The sequence below is a fragment of the Procambarus clarkii genome, chromosome 11, assembly GCF_040958095.1.
Source record: "Procambarus clarkii isolate CNS0578487 chromosome 11, FALCON_Pclarkii_2.0, whole genome shotgun sequence".
Lineage (NCBI taxonomy): Eukaryota > Metazoa > Arthropoda > Malacostraca > Decapoda > Cambaridae > Procambarus > Procambarus clarkii.
Window position 1 is genome coordinate 21,243,698 of NC_091160.1, and position 19,675 is coordinate 21,263,372.

Consider the following 19,675-nt stretch of genomic DNA (forward strand, 5'->3'; position numbering starts at 1 on the left):
ATTTAAGTAAAAATAGTCATCTTTTCCTTCATGTGATTTAAACTAATTATCAACGATTAAGGGGGGTTATCCAACGCAAAAATTCGGAAAAAATCTAATCTTTTTGAAAAATTTATATAAATACTACAACGTTCTGGCAACACTTTGGCGCAAATCCGATAATGTTATGATATAAATTAAAGTATTTATGGTACATTTCCATGCGTAATTGTGCAGAATCCGGTGCCCCGCGGCTGTGGCGCGCCAAGAGTATTGCGTCGTACGTTCTAAACGTCAAATTTTTCGTAATAACGTCGTAAATATCGATGTATGCATAAGGAGTAAATATACACTCATTGGCAACCTTCTCATCCCTTGCTGTGCTATAGGGGAGGTCCCAGCCCCCAGTCACCTCGTGTGTATGATAGAGTGCGGACTGTTCTGATGCGCGCTCCATTATCGTTCCTGGAATAGCTCATTGTTGCGTCTACTGCACAAACTCTTATAAAGAGATAGTGCCAGAAGATAAGAGCAGCAAATCTGGCACTCGGTCGCCGTCTTTATCAGTAAAAGAAAGCCGCTTTAGCGCAAAGAGTAATATCCAGTGAGAGATGGTGGTGTACCACACCTCCTCAACCTTCCTCACACACCACCTCAACCTTCCTCAGACACTTTCCTCAACCCTCCTAGACCCTCCTCACACACCTTCCTAGACCTCCCTCCCTCCAACAAGCCGAGACAGGCTCCTGAGGAAGGTGATCCAGCAATCATGCAGGTGCCTACTAGTGCCCAATGCAGTGCCACCTTGAGAACCCACAATTCGGACCAATGTCAATAGGAGTAGTAGGGTGTACGACTCACAGACGATTTTTTTTTTGGGGGGAGAGGACCCCTGTGAGTTGTACGACTCACAGACGATTTTTTTTTGGGGGGGGAGAGGACCCCTGTGAGTTGTACGACTCACAGACGATTTTTTTTTTCTGGGAGAAAAATCGTTTGTGAGCCAGGGTTTTTCAGGCGAATTTGGACAGTCACAGATTTTAGAAGTAAGGATTTCTTATGAGAAAAATAATTTCCGAGACTTAGAAGTTTGTTAAGGCCTTATGGGACAAATTCAAGTAACGTATATAGCTCTTTAGGGTTTCCATGAGAACTCTACGGACATATTTTACATGTTTTCAACTTACAAAATCGTCTATGTAAGCCTTAGTTATTCATATAAATTTAGAAAATCACCTGTGTAAGTCATGGTTTTCAAGTCTCGTACCTCACACCCCCCTCCCTCCCCCCTTACCTCGCAATCTCTCGCGTCACCTTTATTTACCTTACGCCCGGACAGCCAGTCGGCTCTTAATCTTATCTTATCTTCATAATATCTGGACCGTCCCTCCTCTCTCTCTCTCTCTCCTCTTCATATTATTCCCTCTTCCTATTTTCTGACATACTAATATTTTATTCCTTTTTCATTAACCAGTCAGTTTTATACAAATCAACCGAAGCATCTCAATGTAACCTTTAATACTGAAACTGCCTCAGAGACTATCTAAGCTGGCCCCAGCTACCTGCCCCAGGCTATCTGCCTGAGGCAATCATCACCTGATTACCTGCCCCAGACATCCACCAGTCATTGTCGGCATTCGCCACCGTAATAATTTATATATATACATTAAGCGTTAATAAAACTTATTTATTTATTTATAATTTATTTAGTCATCTAATTCATAGTTTACACAATTTATAATAAAAGAGTTTATTCCCAGTATTCGCCAATCATTCTCGCTATTAATAAAACAGCCAAACGCTCACTCAGGGGCACACTATCATTATTACGCTCATTCAGGGGCCCCCTCAGATCGCCAAAGTCTCAGAGGCCTACACTTTCAGTCAACATTCAATCTTCATCCTGTTCACAAGGTTCCCCTAGCCTAGTCATATCATCATGTCAGTGTGTCCTCTGTGCCTGTCTCCTATCAACAACGAAATCGTTCATGTGTGTCAAACACGATGTTTAACATGCCTAGGTGAAATGTCCATCAACGCTCTTCAAGAATGCAGACTGTACTGTATAGGATGCAATGGGCCTACACCGCCTGGACATTTTGACGTAACCTGTACCAGCTGTGGACAACTCTATTGTGCAAATCGTAAGTACCGCTTTTTCTCGCACATTCAATAAACTTTCAAAGAAAATATATATCCGAAACACACATACATACATACAGACAGTCAATTTATATATATTATTTTCATTTCAGTTCATGGTTCTACTTCCTGCCCATACTGTCGTTTCTCCGTTAACCGGGAGCCTCCCACCGAAGCCAGAAACGTCATTGATCCTCCACCCAAACGCCGTCGCATCATAAATAACCGTACGTTTTCACAATAATTTTCGTAATTTTAAAAGTTATTAATTGTATATTTTAACAAGTGTATAAACAAGTAATAAGTACTCATACAAAAAAATATTTCCATTACAGGAGTTCCTATTCGTGATCAAGAGAATCTCATACTTGGTGGAATCAACATCCCAGCTCGTAAGTAATATTATTATTTATCTGTAATTCAGTTTTTCCTCTTATTTAAACTTTTTGTTTTTCCTCTTAATAATAATTCCTCTTATTTACACGATATTTTCCTATTAAGGTTTTCAAATCCTCTTATTGTTTTCAAATGTGTTTTCCTCTTAATGTTTATTCATTGCTAATATTATATTACAGAATCGCCCCTGGATTCAACCCAACCCTCTGAGTGGAGCACACCTGTACGCAGTCAACCCCAGCTGTCCCAGGAGCTAGAAGAAGATGCACCAGACGGCAACCAGCATGCATCTTCAGATGAAGAAGAAGAAGACAATCAACCCCCTGTTCACGACATATCAGATGAAGAAGTCAACGCTCCAGATTCCCCAGAGGTACTTAACTTAGATAACGTTATTCCGCGAGTGTTAGAAGTCATTAACCATTTCGAAGGTTCTTTCTCGAGACATTCGTTCTCCATTCCCGGACATTTAGACGCTGACCCCAGCGTATATATAAATAGGTATAGGGAATTTTTTATAGAATATATAGACAATCAGTTCAGACAAATACAGGAAGAATTCCCTCCCTCATTTCACATTTACCCTGATGTAAGCCTAATTTTGCAAAAACTTAATCATGCCGACGATCAATATGAAATAATAGATGAAGTATTTTCAATTAGAGGCGAAACTCAGACTGTTACGCAGGATGAGGTAGAAGTTCTTGTAAATTCATGGGTTGACGAAATGTCTGCTAAAATTGACGAATGCCTAAAAAATGTCCAATCCTCAAGTGTAGGAATTCATTCCATGTCAGGCTTTGCCATTAATTTTTCATATATTCGCCACCCTATGCACCTTGGATCTTACGTACCATATCCTGCGAAATTAAGGGGTAAAGAATCAGTATTTAATCCTGAAAGTGAAGGAGATGAGTGTTTGTTACAGTGCATTGCCGCATATATAAACTTAGCGTTGGGCAGGACTATGGATAACGTTAGACATCATTACAAAAACCTTCGATGGTGTAGAAGATTCGTAGTATGGGCAGATGAAATCAGATTCCCCGTATCATTTGATAATCTTAAGAAAATAGAGAAGCTTAACAAAATTTCTATTTATATTTATACAATAACTCATGAAAGTAACAGATACTATCTTAGTTTAGCTAGGAAAAGCCAGGAAAAGTATGCCGATAAAGTTCCTTTGTTGTTATTAGAAGGCAAGCATCTCTGTCTGATCAAGGATTTTGATAAATTTGTAAAGAATATTAACAATAATCAGTATAAAATTCCTAACACTCATAAATTCTGTAAAATTTGCCTTTTGCATGCTCCCTTAGATGAAATTCAGGCTCACGAAGATTCATGCACTGTATCCCAAGTATTTTCGTTCTATAATCCTAGTGATAAAATCAGTTTTAAAAATTACGGTAGGACCTATAGCCCAACTCACACCGCCTATTACGATTTTGAATGTCTATTAGACCGTCAAAATCCTAGAGGCATGGTGGAATGTAAGCATAAAGCAATTGCTTATGCTTACATGATTTTAGACAGGGAATTCAATGTCGTAGATACGTATTCATACGTAGGCCCAGACGCTGTCAATCATTTTATTACAAAGCTAGAAGCCTCATGGAAAGCTATTCATGCTCAGCTCCCCAACTTCCCTAAGAACTTGTCTAGAGAACAGGAAAGAATGTTTCAAAGCCAAAATACGTGTCAATTGTGTCATCAAACTTTCAAGAATAAGAAAGATAAACATAGACATCATAATCATGCTATTCAGGAAAATAATTACTTAGGTGCTTATTGTGCTCGTTGCAATTTACAATGTAAAAATGCTCGTAGATACTTGACCACATTTTCCCATAATGCTGCCTATGATCTTGGAATTATACTTAAAGAACTGTCCAAAAATCCTCACCGCGATGTAGAAATTCTAACCAAGGAAGGATTGAAATTTATGCAAGTCATCATAGGTAAACTTAAATTCCTAGATAGCCTAGCTCTCCTTAATGGGTCATTAGGAACCTTAGCAAGCGAGCACGTTGCCTGTAAGAAAGCTACCAAGTACACTGAACACATACTAAATGGTGTATCCGATGAAGCTAAAGCTCTGTTAATTAAAGGTAAACAAAGCCTATGTTATGATTATATTTCTTCTATGGACGTGTTAGACGAACCTCAGCTCCCTTCGCGAGATAAGTTTTACAATGTTTTACATGACTCTCCACTGTCTGAAGAAGATTACAACAATGCTCTTAAAGTATTTAATTTAGGGAACTGTACAAACATCAAGGATTACCTCATGTTATATTTAAAAGTTGACGTGGGAATGCTAGTTGATATATTTACACTTTGGCGAACATCACTGAAAGAAATTTATGAACTAGATATTGTTTTCTATGTATCACTTCCTAGTTATGCTTGGGACGCTTTCTTATTTAAATCAAAAGTTGTACTTGACTATGTGTATGATCAGAATATATATGATTTGTTGAGAAGGAATCTTAGAGGAGGGTTCACATCTTCCATTAGACAATTTACACAGGCTGTTAACGAGCACACTACATCTAACCCAAGCTCTGATGACGATACTCACATTTTGTACCTCGACTTTAACAGCTTATATGCAGCGTGCATGGCTGAGGTACTTCCCCAGGGAGGGATTAGACAATTAACTGACCTTGAGCGGGATACCTTATTAGGGCAAGGGTTACAACATATCCCCTGTGATCAAGACAAAGGTTATTGGATTTTATGCGATACAAAACATGTATCTCCCGAGGTAGCCAGGTATACTGATGATCTGCCCCTTGTACTGTCTCAGACTAATATAACGGAGGAGTTTTTGTCAGAGTACAGTAAGAAAACCCTTAATGATGAAAAACGTAAGCTCCCACCTAAAAATACAAAGTTAATTGCATCCCACTTGCCCCAAAACGACTACTTAGTAAGCCTTGATTTCCTGCAATTGCTATTAAAACTTGGACTAGAAGTTGAACGAGTAAAAACAATCTATGAATTTAATCAGGCTCCCTATTTAAAAGATTTTATTTCAACCAACATTCGAGAACGAGCCAATACCACCTGTAAAGTTAAAGGAAAAGCTTTTAAACTCATAAGTAATAGTCTGTACGGGAAATCAATGACAAATATATCTAGATATGCTAATACTCACCATCTAGTAACGACAAAACATTCATTCTTAACTCATGCAAGAAACCCTTTGTATAAACGAGCTGTCTCTTTAGGTCAAGATAGGGTTCTCTGTACAGTAATGAAAGACATCCTTAAAGTTACCACTCCTTCTTACATGGGATATCAGATCTTGCAGATAGCCAAGAGGCGTTTATATGAGTTCTGGTATAATGTAGTTAAAGCCCATTATGGGGAGAGAGCTAGACTAATTTATACGGATACAGACTCATTCATATTTACTCTGACCTGTAAAGATGCTTTCCAAGAAATGACAAAAGCTCCTCTAGTAGATTATATGGATTTCAGTAATTTCGACAAAGATCATCCCATGTATTCTGCTACTCGCAAAGGTGAACTAGGACTCCTCAAGTCAGAAGTAAAGCAGAAAATCATAACTGAATTAATTGCACTCAAGCCTAAAACTTACTCTCTCCTAACCCTTGATAATGAACATTTATGTAAATGTAAAGGGATTCCTTATCACCAACAAAAGAAAATAACACATGCATCTTTTCAGAACACATTAGAGACAAATACAACTTTTAATTTTGTATCCCGATCTATTCGTAATGTTAATGGACAGATATGCACGTGTAAAACAACTAAGCGCGGTCTGTCAGCTTTTGATGACAAGAGGTACCTCATTAGTCCCACAGAGTCATTAGCTTACGGTCACCCAGACATTCCAGAGCGTGAGGTACAGGTACAGGTAGAGGAAGAGGTAGAGGAAGAGGTACAGGTAGAGGAAGAGGTGCAGGTAGGGGATCCAGTAATTGTAGATAATCCCCAACCAAGACGTCAATTGTTCCCCATTTTTAATCTTTGGGAAAAGCGGGATAGAGTCGCTCAGCAATTATTCCCTAACAACAACTAAGTCTGTTACTGTATTGTCTATGTATTATCTATAACTATATTCAAATGTCTATGATATTGTATTGGCTATGATTTGTTACTGTATTGGATATGATTTGTTACTGTATTGGATATGTTATGTTTTAATGTCTATGATAATATATATTCTATGATTTGTTACTGTATTGGATATGTTATGACTATGATTTAATGTCTATGATAATATATATTCTATGATTTTATTACTGTATTTGATATGAAAATGACTATGATTCAAATGTCTATAATAATGTATATTCTATGATTTTATTACTGTATTGGATATGTTATGACTATGATTTTATTGGCTATGATATTGTATATTCTATGATTTTATTACTGTATTGGTTATGTTATGACTATGATTTTATTGGCTATGATATTGTATATTCTATGATTTTATTACTGTATTGGTTATGTTATGACTATGATTTTATTGGCTATGATATTGTATATTCTATGATTTTATTACTGTATTGGTTATGTTATGACTATGATTTTATTGGTTATGTTTAAATAAAACTCGAATGTAGATTTCGTTTAAATACTCCTTTCATTATATATTTGTAGTTAGTCTATTGAATCCTAGCAACATGGAAGGGCAGAAAAAAGTTATTACTGAATCCCAGTTGAATATATTTAGTGAACCGTCAAGAATTATTATTGCTGGATTTTCAAATGGTGGGAAGAGCTATTTATGTGCTAAAATGATAGAGAAATATCAGCAGAACTTTGCAAAAATAATTATCTGTGGAAGCGGGTATAAAGAGTTGAGAACTAATCCACTTATTAAACATAAGATATCTTTTTACTCTGAAATTGTAAACCCGTTAGATGATCGTGATCCAGAGGACACATCTCATATATTAGTTGTTTATGATGACTTGTATGTTGAATCTACAAACTCTAAAATAGTAAGTGACATATTTACTAAGGGACGGCATGAGAACATCTCTGTTATTTTTATAACCCAAAATATATTTTTCAGTGGGAAATTTTCTAGATCTATAAGTTTAAATGCTTCTCATTTTATTCTGCTTAAATCAAGAGACTTGTCCCAGATAGAAACATTAGGCAGACAAATATTCGGAAAACAAGATGCCAAGAAATTTTTAGATATATATAAGAAAGTGATTTCTCGACAGTATGGGTATTTACTTGTTGACTTGGGCGTTAAAACACCTGAATCCATAATATTTAGGGGAAATATTGTAAATGAACCCCCATATGAAATAGTGTATCAATGGTGAACATTACACAAGCTCTTAATAAGATATACAATGACCCCAAGTCCATAGGTGGGTTTGGTGGCGTTTTAAAATTGTATAAGGCTGCAAAGAAAACAATCCCTGAAATAACTATAAAAGATGTGAAAGACTATTTAAAAACGTCTAATGCTTATACCTTACATCTATTAAAAAAACGTAAATTTAAACGAAGACGTATCTTAGCACCTAGACCTAAAGCTTTCTTTACCAGTGACTTGGCTGATATGACATTGTTAGCTAAGCACAACAATGATATTAAATATTTATTAGTTTGTGTTGATATATTTTCAAGGTTCGCACATGTAGTTCCACTATCCACTAAATCAGGTCAGAGTGTAAGTGAAGCCATGAAAGCTGTTCTGGATTTACCTTCATCAAAAGGTGTAAGGAAGCTTAACACTGATAAGGGCGGTGAATTCTATAATAAATATATGAAACGATTGTTAGACAGTAAAAACATTGATCTGTACAGTGTATTTTCTCAGGAAACTAAAGCCAGCATTGCAGAGAGATTTATAAGAACATTGAAAACTAAGATATATAAATATTTAACGGCTTATAACACCTTAACCTATATAAATGTTTTACCTGATATGGTTAAAACGTATAATAGAACACCACATAGAGGATTAAAGGGGAAAATACCTATTGATGTACATGCTTTATCTTCGCCTCAAGATGTGACTAGGCAATTTAAGCTCATGTATAAAGGAGAGCAGCAGACTAAGCCGCGCATCAGTAATCATCTGTCTGTAGGAGATACAGTACGGCTTGCCTTATCTAATCGTATTTCAAAGTTCAAAAGAGGTTTTCATCAACAGAACACTAAGGAAATATTTACAATTGCTCAAATTGATACTAAACAACCCGTGCCTTTATATTATCTAAAGGACTTAAATAATAGACTTATAGAAGGCGGATTTTATAGAGAGGAGTTGACTCCCACCTACTTGTCAGATACATTTGAAATTGAGAGAATTATAAGTAAACGTAAAGTTGGTAATACTACTTTATATAAAGTTAGATACGTCGGTTACGACAGTTCATTTGATCAGTGGGTGAATTCAGATGACGTGAAGAAACTATGAAGAAGCAGCCCTTAGTTAGAAAGTATCGTGGATTTATTGAACTATTAGCTAGATTAGGTTATAATTCTAGGAAAAAGTTAATTAAGACTCTTAAAAAGGAACATATACTTTGCTTATCAGAAATATTTAATAATTTCTTAAAAAATAAAATTGAAGTTGGGAAGCCTATTTTAAAGAGACTTTCTAAATATAGAGCTCTACTCCATACATTAGCCTGTAAGAAGAAAGCTATTTCACTCAAGAAAGACATATTAACAAGTAAAAGAGGAGGTAATTTATTGGGCATTTTACTTCCCATAGCTATAAATTTCATTTCAAGGCTATTTAATAAGGAATAATGAAAGAATTCTATCTTGTACCACGAAAAGCTATTGATCAACAGAAGCCTACGGCAGTAAGTGTTGAGAAGCCTACGATGACAGTGAGAACAAATCCTGTTATACAACACTTGATAGACTTAAGATTAAAGCTTAAGGATTATGATTTTGCTGTCTCCTTGTTAAATTATTTTAATACCACTGGACTTGTAAAGTGGGATGAGGAAGGGAACATTACATCGCCAGTTACTGGGCTCAATATTGTTGATGACGTTATAGGCAGGATGTGCACTCCGAAATTGTTATTCCCAGAAGATAAACTGCCAATTGCAAAGTTGTTCTACTCTTTGACATCTACACCTAAGAATTTATTTAGAAATGTAGATGCGAAAAATCAAGTGTTTTCTCCTCCAAGTTTGAAGAGGAAGATCAAGGCTGTAGATGAAGGAGAGTCTACCTGGATATCATATTAAGGTGAGTTTCTGTTTATTTTTATCATTTACTATTAGTCTACAGGATGGATAGTTACGTTATATATGCAGCGAGTAACTCTGATACTGATGTATTTAAAAACAATGCTCCCAATGCTTTTGAAAATAGATTACATAATCAGCTGCCTTTAGACCCGAATAAAGCTTATGAAGTGTGCCTGAAGAATATATTCCTGCCTCCATCTTATTTCGCTGTTAGGAGGAATGACCCGGAAAGTTTTATTTCAGTTCAACTTCTAGTGTCTAATAAAAATTTATCTGATTTGAGTACGGTGAATACATCTTTCACTTTAAAGTCGGATATTTTAGCCAGTGATAATTGCATAGAGCTAACTACTATTTTAAATAGAGAAATTTCTACTATATTTTCAAAAGGTTCACTGAGTTTTATAGGACCCGTACTTAATTATAATTTCCCAGATCACGGGGACGTTTATATGAAATATGATTCGAGTATTAATCGAATTAAGTTTAATGCATTATTTAGTGAGAAGTTGTTAAAATTATTTATTACAAAGGATGGAAAATTAGTTGTTCGAATTTCTTTATCTTTCGGTCGAAATATATGTAAAGTTATTGGAGCTGAAGTAGGTAAAGCCTATGATATTTTTATTATGAATAAGCCACCTAATAACAGGTTATTTGTACAAGATACTTGCTATTATCATCCTAGGCCAGGAGGCCGTATAGATTTCTTGTGTGTATATTGTGATAAGGTGCAGCCCACCATGTTTGGTAATCAGATTGTAAATATCTTGGATGTTGTTTCGTTTCAAAGTAATGTAACACACAGGAAATTATATAAACCTTTAAATACGACTAATATTGATGGCATCAGTATTAGATTAACAGATCAAGATGGGGAGCCTGTATATTTTGAAAAGGATGGATGTACGATTGCAGTATTACATATTAGACCCGTTGATATATAATGGCATGAGTAGAGGGAGTTTATCATTCTCTCTTGGCCTGTTTAAACATGAGGGTCGGGTTTGTACCGCTGTCTGTTGACGAGGTAGGGCGATTTATCGCTCCTCGAGGGAAGAGAGGTGGAGCACTGGGCGATATTACTGTTTTTGATAGAAGACATTTAAGAGGAGGTGGAATATTAAGTTTCTTAACTGGTCTAGCTCGTAGAGCAACTCCTTTCCTATTAAAAACTATCATGCCAGCTGCATTGACAATGGGACAGAATGTTTTGCAGGATATAAATGCCGGTCAAGGTACTTTGAAAGATTCAATTAGAAAACGCGGTATGGAAACATTGAAAAGTATAGGTCCTAAATTGTTAGCAGGTGGCCGAATAACGAAAAGAAAAACGAAAAGACCTGCCTATATAAAGAAAATGGATAGATATAAAGACGTGTTTTCATAAAACAGTACTAGTTGTATGCTAGACGCAGACATGATGAGTGTAAATGCTCCTAGTGCAGCATTGCAAGTTCCTTTAGAAAATTATACAGCTGCTATAAGCGATGGCTTTCCTAAAGTTAGTCCTCATAGAATGGTTGAAAGTACGATATTTTCAAGACAGACACAGGATATTTTACCTGTGAATTCAAGTATTATCAATAAATTTAAAGACTCTTATATTGAATTTCGTATCCCGGGAGTTAAGGGTCAATTTATTGATCTTTCGAGCTTGACGCTAGAACTGATGGTTGAATTAACGGGACCTGACGGAATTACGGCTTTAGCGGATATTAAAAATGCATCAATAGTTAATGGCTTGTCCCAGACAATGTTTAAAGCTGTAACTGTTTATTTAAATGAGCAAGTGGTGGAAACTAATTCACTATTTTCATATTTATCATATGTAAAGCTAATGACGACGCTTTCTGAATGTAAAGCTGAAAGATTTAAAGAACTGACGTATTTCTATAATGATGTTTTCCCTGAAAAATATGATGTAGATTATTTTAAGAATGCCTCAGAAGACCTTAAATCTAGATTTGTAAAGTTAAAAACTGAGGGAGTAAATTGTTGCTTTAAACTGCTATTGGACATTACAACTTTGAGCGAATATCTTTTGGATGGAATTGATATTCGTTTGAGATTAGAACTTAACAGTGATCCGTGGGTTATAAACAGTATTGAATCTGGATATAAGTTTAACATAAAACTAGCTAGAATGTGGATTGATCGGATAACTCCATTTGCATCTGGATTGGAGGCTATTAATAGAGCTCTGGCTGAACAAAATACGCCAGTTACATATACGTTTGATAAGACACTCCATAAGACGTTCATTCTCGGTAATGGGCAGCAGAGATTAAGTATTGACCAGCCATGGGGGAGCATTATCCCAGATAAATTATTTATTATGATGATGGATATGGAAGCAATATCAGGAGCGTATACACTTAATCCGCTTTATTTCGATCACTGCGATTTATCTAATGTATATATTACACGTGATGGGACAAACTTATTTAATATAACTTGCAAATTCCCGAATAAATGTTCGAAACTATACTACGAGACTCAAAATACAGTAGGCTTTAATGCTTGCAATACCTTGACATATAATTCATTTATAAAAGGAAGAACGTTACTGGCATTTAGACTAACGCCTGAGGAATTGAGAGATACCCTTCCTATAGAGGCTTCGGGCAACCTGAGAATTACATTAGAATTTGCTGTTCCAGCGAAATCAAATAAAGTTATTATTTTATTCGGAATTACAACGGGAGTATTGAGAATTTATTCCGATAGGCGAGTTGTGTGTGATACAAGAGCATGAACTGCAAACAAATTAATACGGCATTGAACGATATGAAAGGTAGTAAAGCTAAATATATTGGATGCTATTTAGCGACGGATATATATAGAATAATGAAGCAAATACGGGACAGGCCGATTATGTTTATAATAAATACCTTAGGAAGAGACTCTAAGGAAGTAATGGGTCACTGGATTGCTGTATATAAATCTAAACGGAAAATAGTTATACTCGATTCATATGGAATAAATGTGTATTCGCCATATATTTCGGAGTTTTTAAATTATTATAAAGACTGTGATGTATACACGTTTACAGAGAGACTTCAGAGTTTAAATACTTACGTATGCGGGCTATATGCGATGTTTTTCTGTTACCATCTTTCAAACAAGGATCTAAAAACTGCAATAAAGCTATTTGAAACTAGTTTTACTTATGGAGAATATATGCAGAATGATAGGAACGTAATGAGGCTATCTTATGCTTTATTTAAAAATATGCCGAGCTGCTATGAAACGCTGTGTTATGATAAGAGCGATATTTGTTGGAAAATGTGCTTGGAGACGACTGGCTGAATGAGGCTATAACAAATTATCTAATGGAAAATGGTGAGTACATTTGTTTGAGGTTTTATGTGTCTGATAAATATTGTACATGTGTAAACGCTATCTGAAACTGTTATTCTTTATTTACAGAGATGAAGAGTGAATAGGACGGATATTATACAAGCGGATTGAGGAGCGAGCTTCTTAGAACTTCGGGCTAAATGAGTCGTTTATTATAAATTGTGTAAACTATGAATTAGATGACTAAATAAATTATAAATAAATAAATAAGTTTTATTAACGCTTAATGTATATATATAAATTATTACGGTGGCGAATGCCGACAATGACTGGTGGATGTCTGGGGCAGGTAATCAGGTGATGATTGCCTCGGGCAGATAGCCTGGGGCAGGTAGCTGGGGCCAGCTTAGATAGTCTCTGAGGCAGTTTCAGTATTAAAGGTTACATTGAGATGCTTCGGTTGATTTGTATAAAACTGACTGGTTAATGAAAAAGGAATAAAATATTAGTATGTCAGAAAATAGGAAGAGGGAATAATATGAAGAGGAGAGAGAGAGAGAGAGGAGGGAGAGAGAGAGAGAGGAGGGACGGTCCAGATATTATGAAGATAAGATAAGATTAAGAGCCGACTGGCTGTCCGGGCGTAAGGTAAATAAAGGTGACGCGAGAGATTGCGAGGTAAGGGGGGAGGGAGGGGGGTGTGAGGTACGAGACTTGAAAACCATGACTTACACAGGTGATTTTCTAAATTTATATGAATAACTAAGGCTTACATAGACGATTTTGTAAGTTGAAAACATGTAAAATATGTCCGTAGAGTTCTCCTGGAAGCCCTAAAGAGCTACATACGTTACTTGAATTTGTCCCATAAGGCCTTAACAAACTTCTAAGTCTCGGAAATTATTTTCTCATAAGAATTCCATACTTCTAAAATCTGTGACTGTCCAAATTCGCCTGAAAAACCCTGGCTCACAAACGATTTTTCTCCCAGAAAAAAAAAAATCGTCTGTGAGTCGTACAACTCACAGGGGTCCTCTCCCCCCAAAAAAAAAAATCGTCTGTGAGTCGTACAACTCACAGGGGTCCTCTCCCCCCAAAAAAAAAATCGTCTGTGAGTCGTACACCCTACTACTAATAGGTTAGTATGTTTTAGTGTTATAATTTGATAGTTGGTAATAACTGTAATATGTATGTGCAGGATATATATATATATAATTTTTTTTTTTTTTTACAATTTGTTCAATTTTTTTTTTTTCGTTTGTTATCAGGGGGATGTGCATGGAACTTGCACACCTTGCTCAATGGATGCCTATGTGCAAGGGTGCCAATTATGAACGAAATAGGTCGATGTCAAACTCGGCTACAGGTGGCCGAACTTTGATCTTATTTTACTCAGGTAAGTAATTTACAACTTCAAGGTGTTTCTCACCTTTCATTTATTAATCAATTTACATGCAAATTACACCTTATATGTAGAGTTTGTGCTTCTACAAACGTGTCGAGACATTTTAGTCCAAAGTCCATTTGTTGATTTTATAAAAATTTATTAACATCATATATTGCATATTTTTGAAAGGGTAACTTTGAATAATTATATTATTGCACTAAACACTTTTTGGCTAAAACCCCAATTGCAAATCCTTTATTACATGCTAATGTGATATCTGAGTGTTATAGAAATGATTTTAGTTGACACATGTGTTCCCTAAAAATTTTTGAAAATGTTGAAAATTCGTTGCATAATACGTTCTGTATTTTTTTCTCCTTTTCTGTTTAGGGTGTGATGCTGAAACTTGGACCAGTTGCAGCCCTTTCTATAACCATTTCAGAAATAAATTTATAAACAAATTGAACAACTTTTACTTTACCCGTAATAAACCCCCTTCAGGCAGTCGACGGGAGAGGACGTGCTGCTCGTCCCTCCAGCTGTCTCTCTCATCTCCGTCCTCATATTTAGGCTTCCTGCCTTACCAAAACATGTCTAGCTTATCAATAAACATTCGCTACTGTCACTGGGCACACGACCAAAACAAGTAATCACTATAAACTGGCTTAAAATCGTGCTTACCACAGATTGTCTAGTCGAGGGCGCTATCCCTCTGACGGCGTCTGATCAGGGCGCTCCCACAGTCCACGAAAACGTCTCTGGGCGGCTACAATGTTGCAGGCCATGTGCTGTGATGATGGTTTCAATGTTGCAGGCCATGTGTAGTGATGATGGTTTCAATGTTGCAGGCCATGTGTTGTGTCAATGGTTTCAATGTTGCAGGCCATGTGTAGTGATGATAGTTTCAATGTTGCAGGCCATGTGTAGTGTCAATGGTTTCAATGTTGCAGGCCATGTGTAGTGATGATGGTTTCAATGTTGTAGGCCATGTGTAGTGTCAATGGTTTCAATGTTGCAGGCCATGTGTAGTGATGATAGTTACAGTGTTGAAGGCCATGTGTAGTGACGATGGTTTCAATGTTGCAGGCTATGTGTAGTGACGATGGTTACAATGTTGCAGGCCATGTGTAGTGACGATGGTTACAGTGTTAAAGGCCATGTGTAGTGACGATGGTTACAGTGTTGAAGGCCATGTGTAGTGACAGTGTTGAAGGTCATGTGTAGGGTGATGGTTATAGTGTTGAAGGCCATGTGTAGTGACAATGGTTACAATGTTGCAGGCCATGTGTAGTGACAATTGTTTCAGTGTTGCAGGCTATGTGTAGTGACAATGGTTTCAGTGTTGCAGGTCATGTGTAGTGATGATAGTTACAGTGTTGCAGGCTATGTGTAGTGACGATGGTTACAGTGTTGAAGACCATGTGTAGTGACGATGGTTTCAGTGTTGCAGGTCATGTGTAGTGATGATAGTTACAGTGTTGCAGGCTATGTGTAGTGACAATGGTTTCAGTGTTGCAGGTCATGTGTAGTGATGATAGTTACAGTGTTGCAGACTATGTGTAGTGACGATGGTTACAGTGTTGAAGGCCATGTGTAGTGACGATGGTTACAGTGTTGAAGGCCATGTGCAGTGACGATGGTTACAGTGTTGAAGGCCATGTGTAGTGACGATGGTTACAGTGTTGAAGGCCATGTGTAGAGACGATGGTTACAGTGTTGAAGGCCATGTGTAGTGACGATGGTTTCAGTGTTGCAGGCTATGTGTAGTGATGATGGTTACAGTGTTGAAGGCCATGTGTAGTGACGATGGTTACAGTGTTGAAGGCCATGTGTAGTGACGATGGTTACAGTGTTGAAGGCCATGTGTAGTGACGATGGTTACAGTGTTAAAGGCCATGTGTAGTGACGATGGTTACAGTGTTGAAGGCCATGTGTAGTGACGATGGTTACAGTGTTAAAGGCCATGTGTAGTGACGATGGTTACAATGTTGCAGGCCATGTGTAGTGACGATTGTTTCAGTGTTGCAGACTATGTGTAGTGATGATAGTTACAGTGTTGAAGGCCATGTGTAGTGACAGTGTTGAAGGTCATGTGTAGGGTGATGGTTATAGTGTTGAAGGCCATGTGTAGTGACGATGGTTACAATGTTGCAGGCCATGTGTCTTTTTTTGCATGGATATTCCTGCACCGGGCCCTAAGCCTCTTGCTGGCCCATTAAATGTTGATTGTTTCTGTTTTACTTTGGCGGAGTAGAAGTATTTATGACTCGTAAGGTCGCTTCAGTAAGATTTTGTCCCATGTGTTTAACAACTTCTTCTGCTCTGTTGAATCTAAGTTGAAATCTTAATGGGTTTGTAACTCTGCACTGTGTTAGATAATGTTCCAGTGGCCTGTTGGGCATTTCTCCACAGTACTGACATTTCCTCTCATTTCCGAAACCTGTAAGCCTATTTCCCATGCACATGGGTATCCAAGCCAAATGCGATGTAAGTGTACTTCTGTTGTTCTACTGCTCCCTTTCATCAAACTAAGTGGTTCGTAGTTGGTTGAATTCTTGTACCAACCCGCAGACCCTGATGTTGCAACTGCTGTGTTGTGGTCACTAGTAGTAGTTTTAGACTCTAGGCATTGTGTTGTGGGGGCCCTCTCAACCTCGTGGGCCCCAACCCAGGGAACCAGGGGTATTCTCTTGCACCATCGGTCTGTGTCAGGTTCGGTTAAAGGCAGTGTGTCCTGTGGAGGCAGGAATTTACTAGATGATCCTTAAGTGACTTTCCTCGTCTCCAGGCCAGCATTGGAGGTGTTTGGGCAAACCTAGGCCAAGAAGGGTGGTCCCCATAGGTGTTTCTCAGCCAGTTCCAGATGTCAGTCAGGGCATTATGGAGAGGGCTTGCTAGGCCGTTAAAATACAGCGATGGGAGGATCCATCTCGACTGAGGGTCTGGAGTGGGGGCCTGTATGAGGAGCTCTGACCTCGTCTTCAGGTCTAGTTTGTTTTTAGCCGTTGCTATTACTCGTTCTGGGTATCCTCTGGCTGAGAACATGTCCCAGAGGTCTAGAAGTTGAGTAGCAAGTGTGTCTTCAAGGCTGTTTATCCTCTTCAAACGTAGACCTAAGGAGTAGGGTTGGGAGTTCTTCAAGGAGGAGGGGTGACTGGAGTCGTATCGTAGATACGTGTGCAGGTTCGTGGGCTTGTAGTAGGCCTTCGTGTGAAGGAGCCTGTCCTCACTGCCAATGAACACTGTCGTATCCAGGAAGTTTATCTCTGTTTTACTCTGCTCTAAGGTGAACTTCAGATTTTCGTGGGCTGTATTTGTCCAGGCGTAGAAAGACTGGAGGAGTGTGTCTTGTCCAGTCATTATACCGAAAATATCATCAATATAACGGAAGTACACGTCTGGTTTATCTGGGCGGAGTGCTCTCTGGTGCTCAAAGGCCACGTGAACAAAGATTTCCGCTATAGCCACACTACTTGATGCTCCAATTGCCGTTCCCTTTACTTGTCTGTACGCTGCTGAATCGAAGGATAGAATTGTATCCCTCATGACATGCAGAATCGCTTCCTCCAGGAAAGCCCTTGATGGGGGCCTCCAAACTCCTGCGTCTCTGAGGGGCTGGCGTATGAGGTGTTTATGGTCGTCGAAGTACGTCGAGACCAATCTCGCTGCCTCCCGTTGGGGGATGCTTGGGTAGAGGGAGACTATGTCAAGGGAGAACAGGGTCGTGTTCTCTGGGACGGGTCCTCTGCTTGCATTCAAATCCCTCAGTCTCAGCAAAAGATCAGTTGTGTCTTTCAGACGTTCATCTAAAAGAGAGAGAAGGGGGTTTAGTAATGCTGTGCAGATCAAGTCAATTGGGCGGGTTGGTGCTTTGCAACCGCTAAGGACTGGTCTGCCCTGGCATTGTGTTGTGGGGGTGACAGTGCCACCTCTCAGACAAGGGAATCAGAGGTGGGGAGTCAGATAGAACCACCCATATTAGGTCATCAGAGGTGGGTGTGGCAGCCACCAAAACAGTGTAGATAGGTATCCTTTATGTTATGACCATGTTCTTTATACAGCAAAATTATGGTGATATGTATATGAATGTATAATAATACACAGGGGGTGCCAGTTGCAACCACCTCCAGTAAAAAGTGGTTCAGTAGGGCGTCTCTATGGACGGGAGTAAAAAACAGGTTTGCACAGTAGGGCGGTTCCCCCTACCCCATCCATCACCTGACAGGCTTGACTGTGCCATATGAGTGGTCCACACCCTTTCCCAAATGGCCTTAAAGGTGCTTATACTCAAGTACTATATATATATATATATATATATATATATATATATATATATATATATATATATATATATATATATATATATATATATATATATATATATATATATATATATACATATATATATATAAGCCTATACTTGCATAAACCACAAGTGAAGATTAATAATCTTTGGACAACACCCACCAGTGGGACTCGAACCCAGAAAGCACAACTACCTTCCAGTAGCTGGCATAACTAGTATGCTTTAACCCACTACACCATCAGACCTTACAAATGAAGTAGATAGTTCGAGATATATATCTCAAACATCTCCACTTCCCGAAGGCACCAGATGAGTGTGGGGTCAGTCTGCATTTTCCATCAAGCCACTGTCAATGTGAGAGAACTCGTGTCCAGCTTATAAGCCTATACTTGCATAAACCACAAGTGAAGATTAATAATCTTTGGACAACACCCACCAGTGGGACTCGAACCCAGAAAGCACAACTACCTTCCAGTAGCTGGCATAACTAGTATGCTTTAACCCACTACACCATCAGACCTTACAAAAGAAGTAGATAGTTCGAGATATATATCTCAAACATCTCCACTTCCCGAAGGCACCAGATGAGTGTGGGGTCAGTCTGCATTTTCCATCAAGCCACTGTCAATGTGAGAGAACTCGTGTCCAGCTTATAAGCCTATACTTGCATAAACCACAAGTGAAGATTAATAATCTTTGGACAACACCCACCAGTGGGACTCGAACCCAGAAAGCACAACTACCTTCCAGTAGCTGGCATAACTAGTATGCTTTAACCCACTACACCATCAGACCTTACAAAAGAAGTAGATAGTTCGAGATATATATCTCAAACATCTCCACTTCCCGAAGGCACCAGATGAGTGTGGGGTCAGTCTGCATTTTCCATCAAGCCACTGTCAATGTGAGAGAACTCGTGTCCAGCTTATAAGCCTA

General features: G+C 38.1%; 1 protein-coding gene across 1 annotated transcript; it reads left to right on the plus strand.

The window, feature by feature from the left end:
• Positions 1-1,674: 1,674 nt before the first annotated feature.
• LOC138363583 (uncharacterized) lies at positions 1,675-15,530 on the plus strand. Its single transcript, XM_069322941.1, has 5 exons — positions 1,675-2,123; positions 2,235-2,348; positions 2,457-2,513; positions 2,697-2,922; positions 15,452-15,530. The coding sequence occupies exons 1-5, from the start codon at positions 1,919-1,921 to the stop codon at positions 15,528-15,530; spliced, it is 681 nt and encodes a 226-aa protein (XP_069179042.1). The 5' UTR covers positions 1,675-1,918.
• Positions 15,531-19,675: the final 4,145 nt, after the last annotated feature.

Excerpts from the sequence above, each read along its gene's own strand:
- LOC138363583 (XM_069322941.1), top strand. The coding sequence starts at position 1,919 with ATGTCAGTGTGTCCTCTGTGCCTGTCTCCTATCAACAACGAAATCGTT. Across the intron at positions 2,124-2,234 it reads ACAACTCTATTGTGCAAATC|TTCATGGTTCTACTTCCTGC; the intron begins GTAAGTACCGCT and ends TTTTCATTTCAG. Across the intron at positions 2,514-2,696 it reads TGGAATCAACATCCCAGCTC|AATCGCCCCTGGATTCAACC; the intron begins GTAAGTAATATT and ends ATTATATTACAG.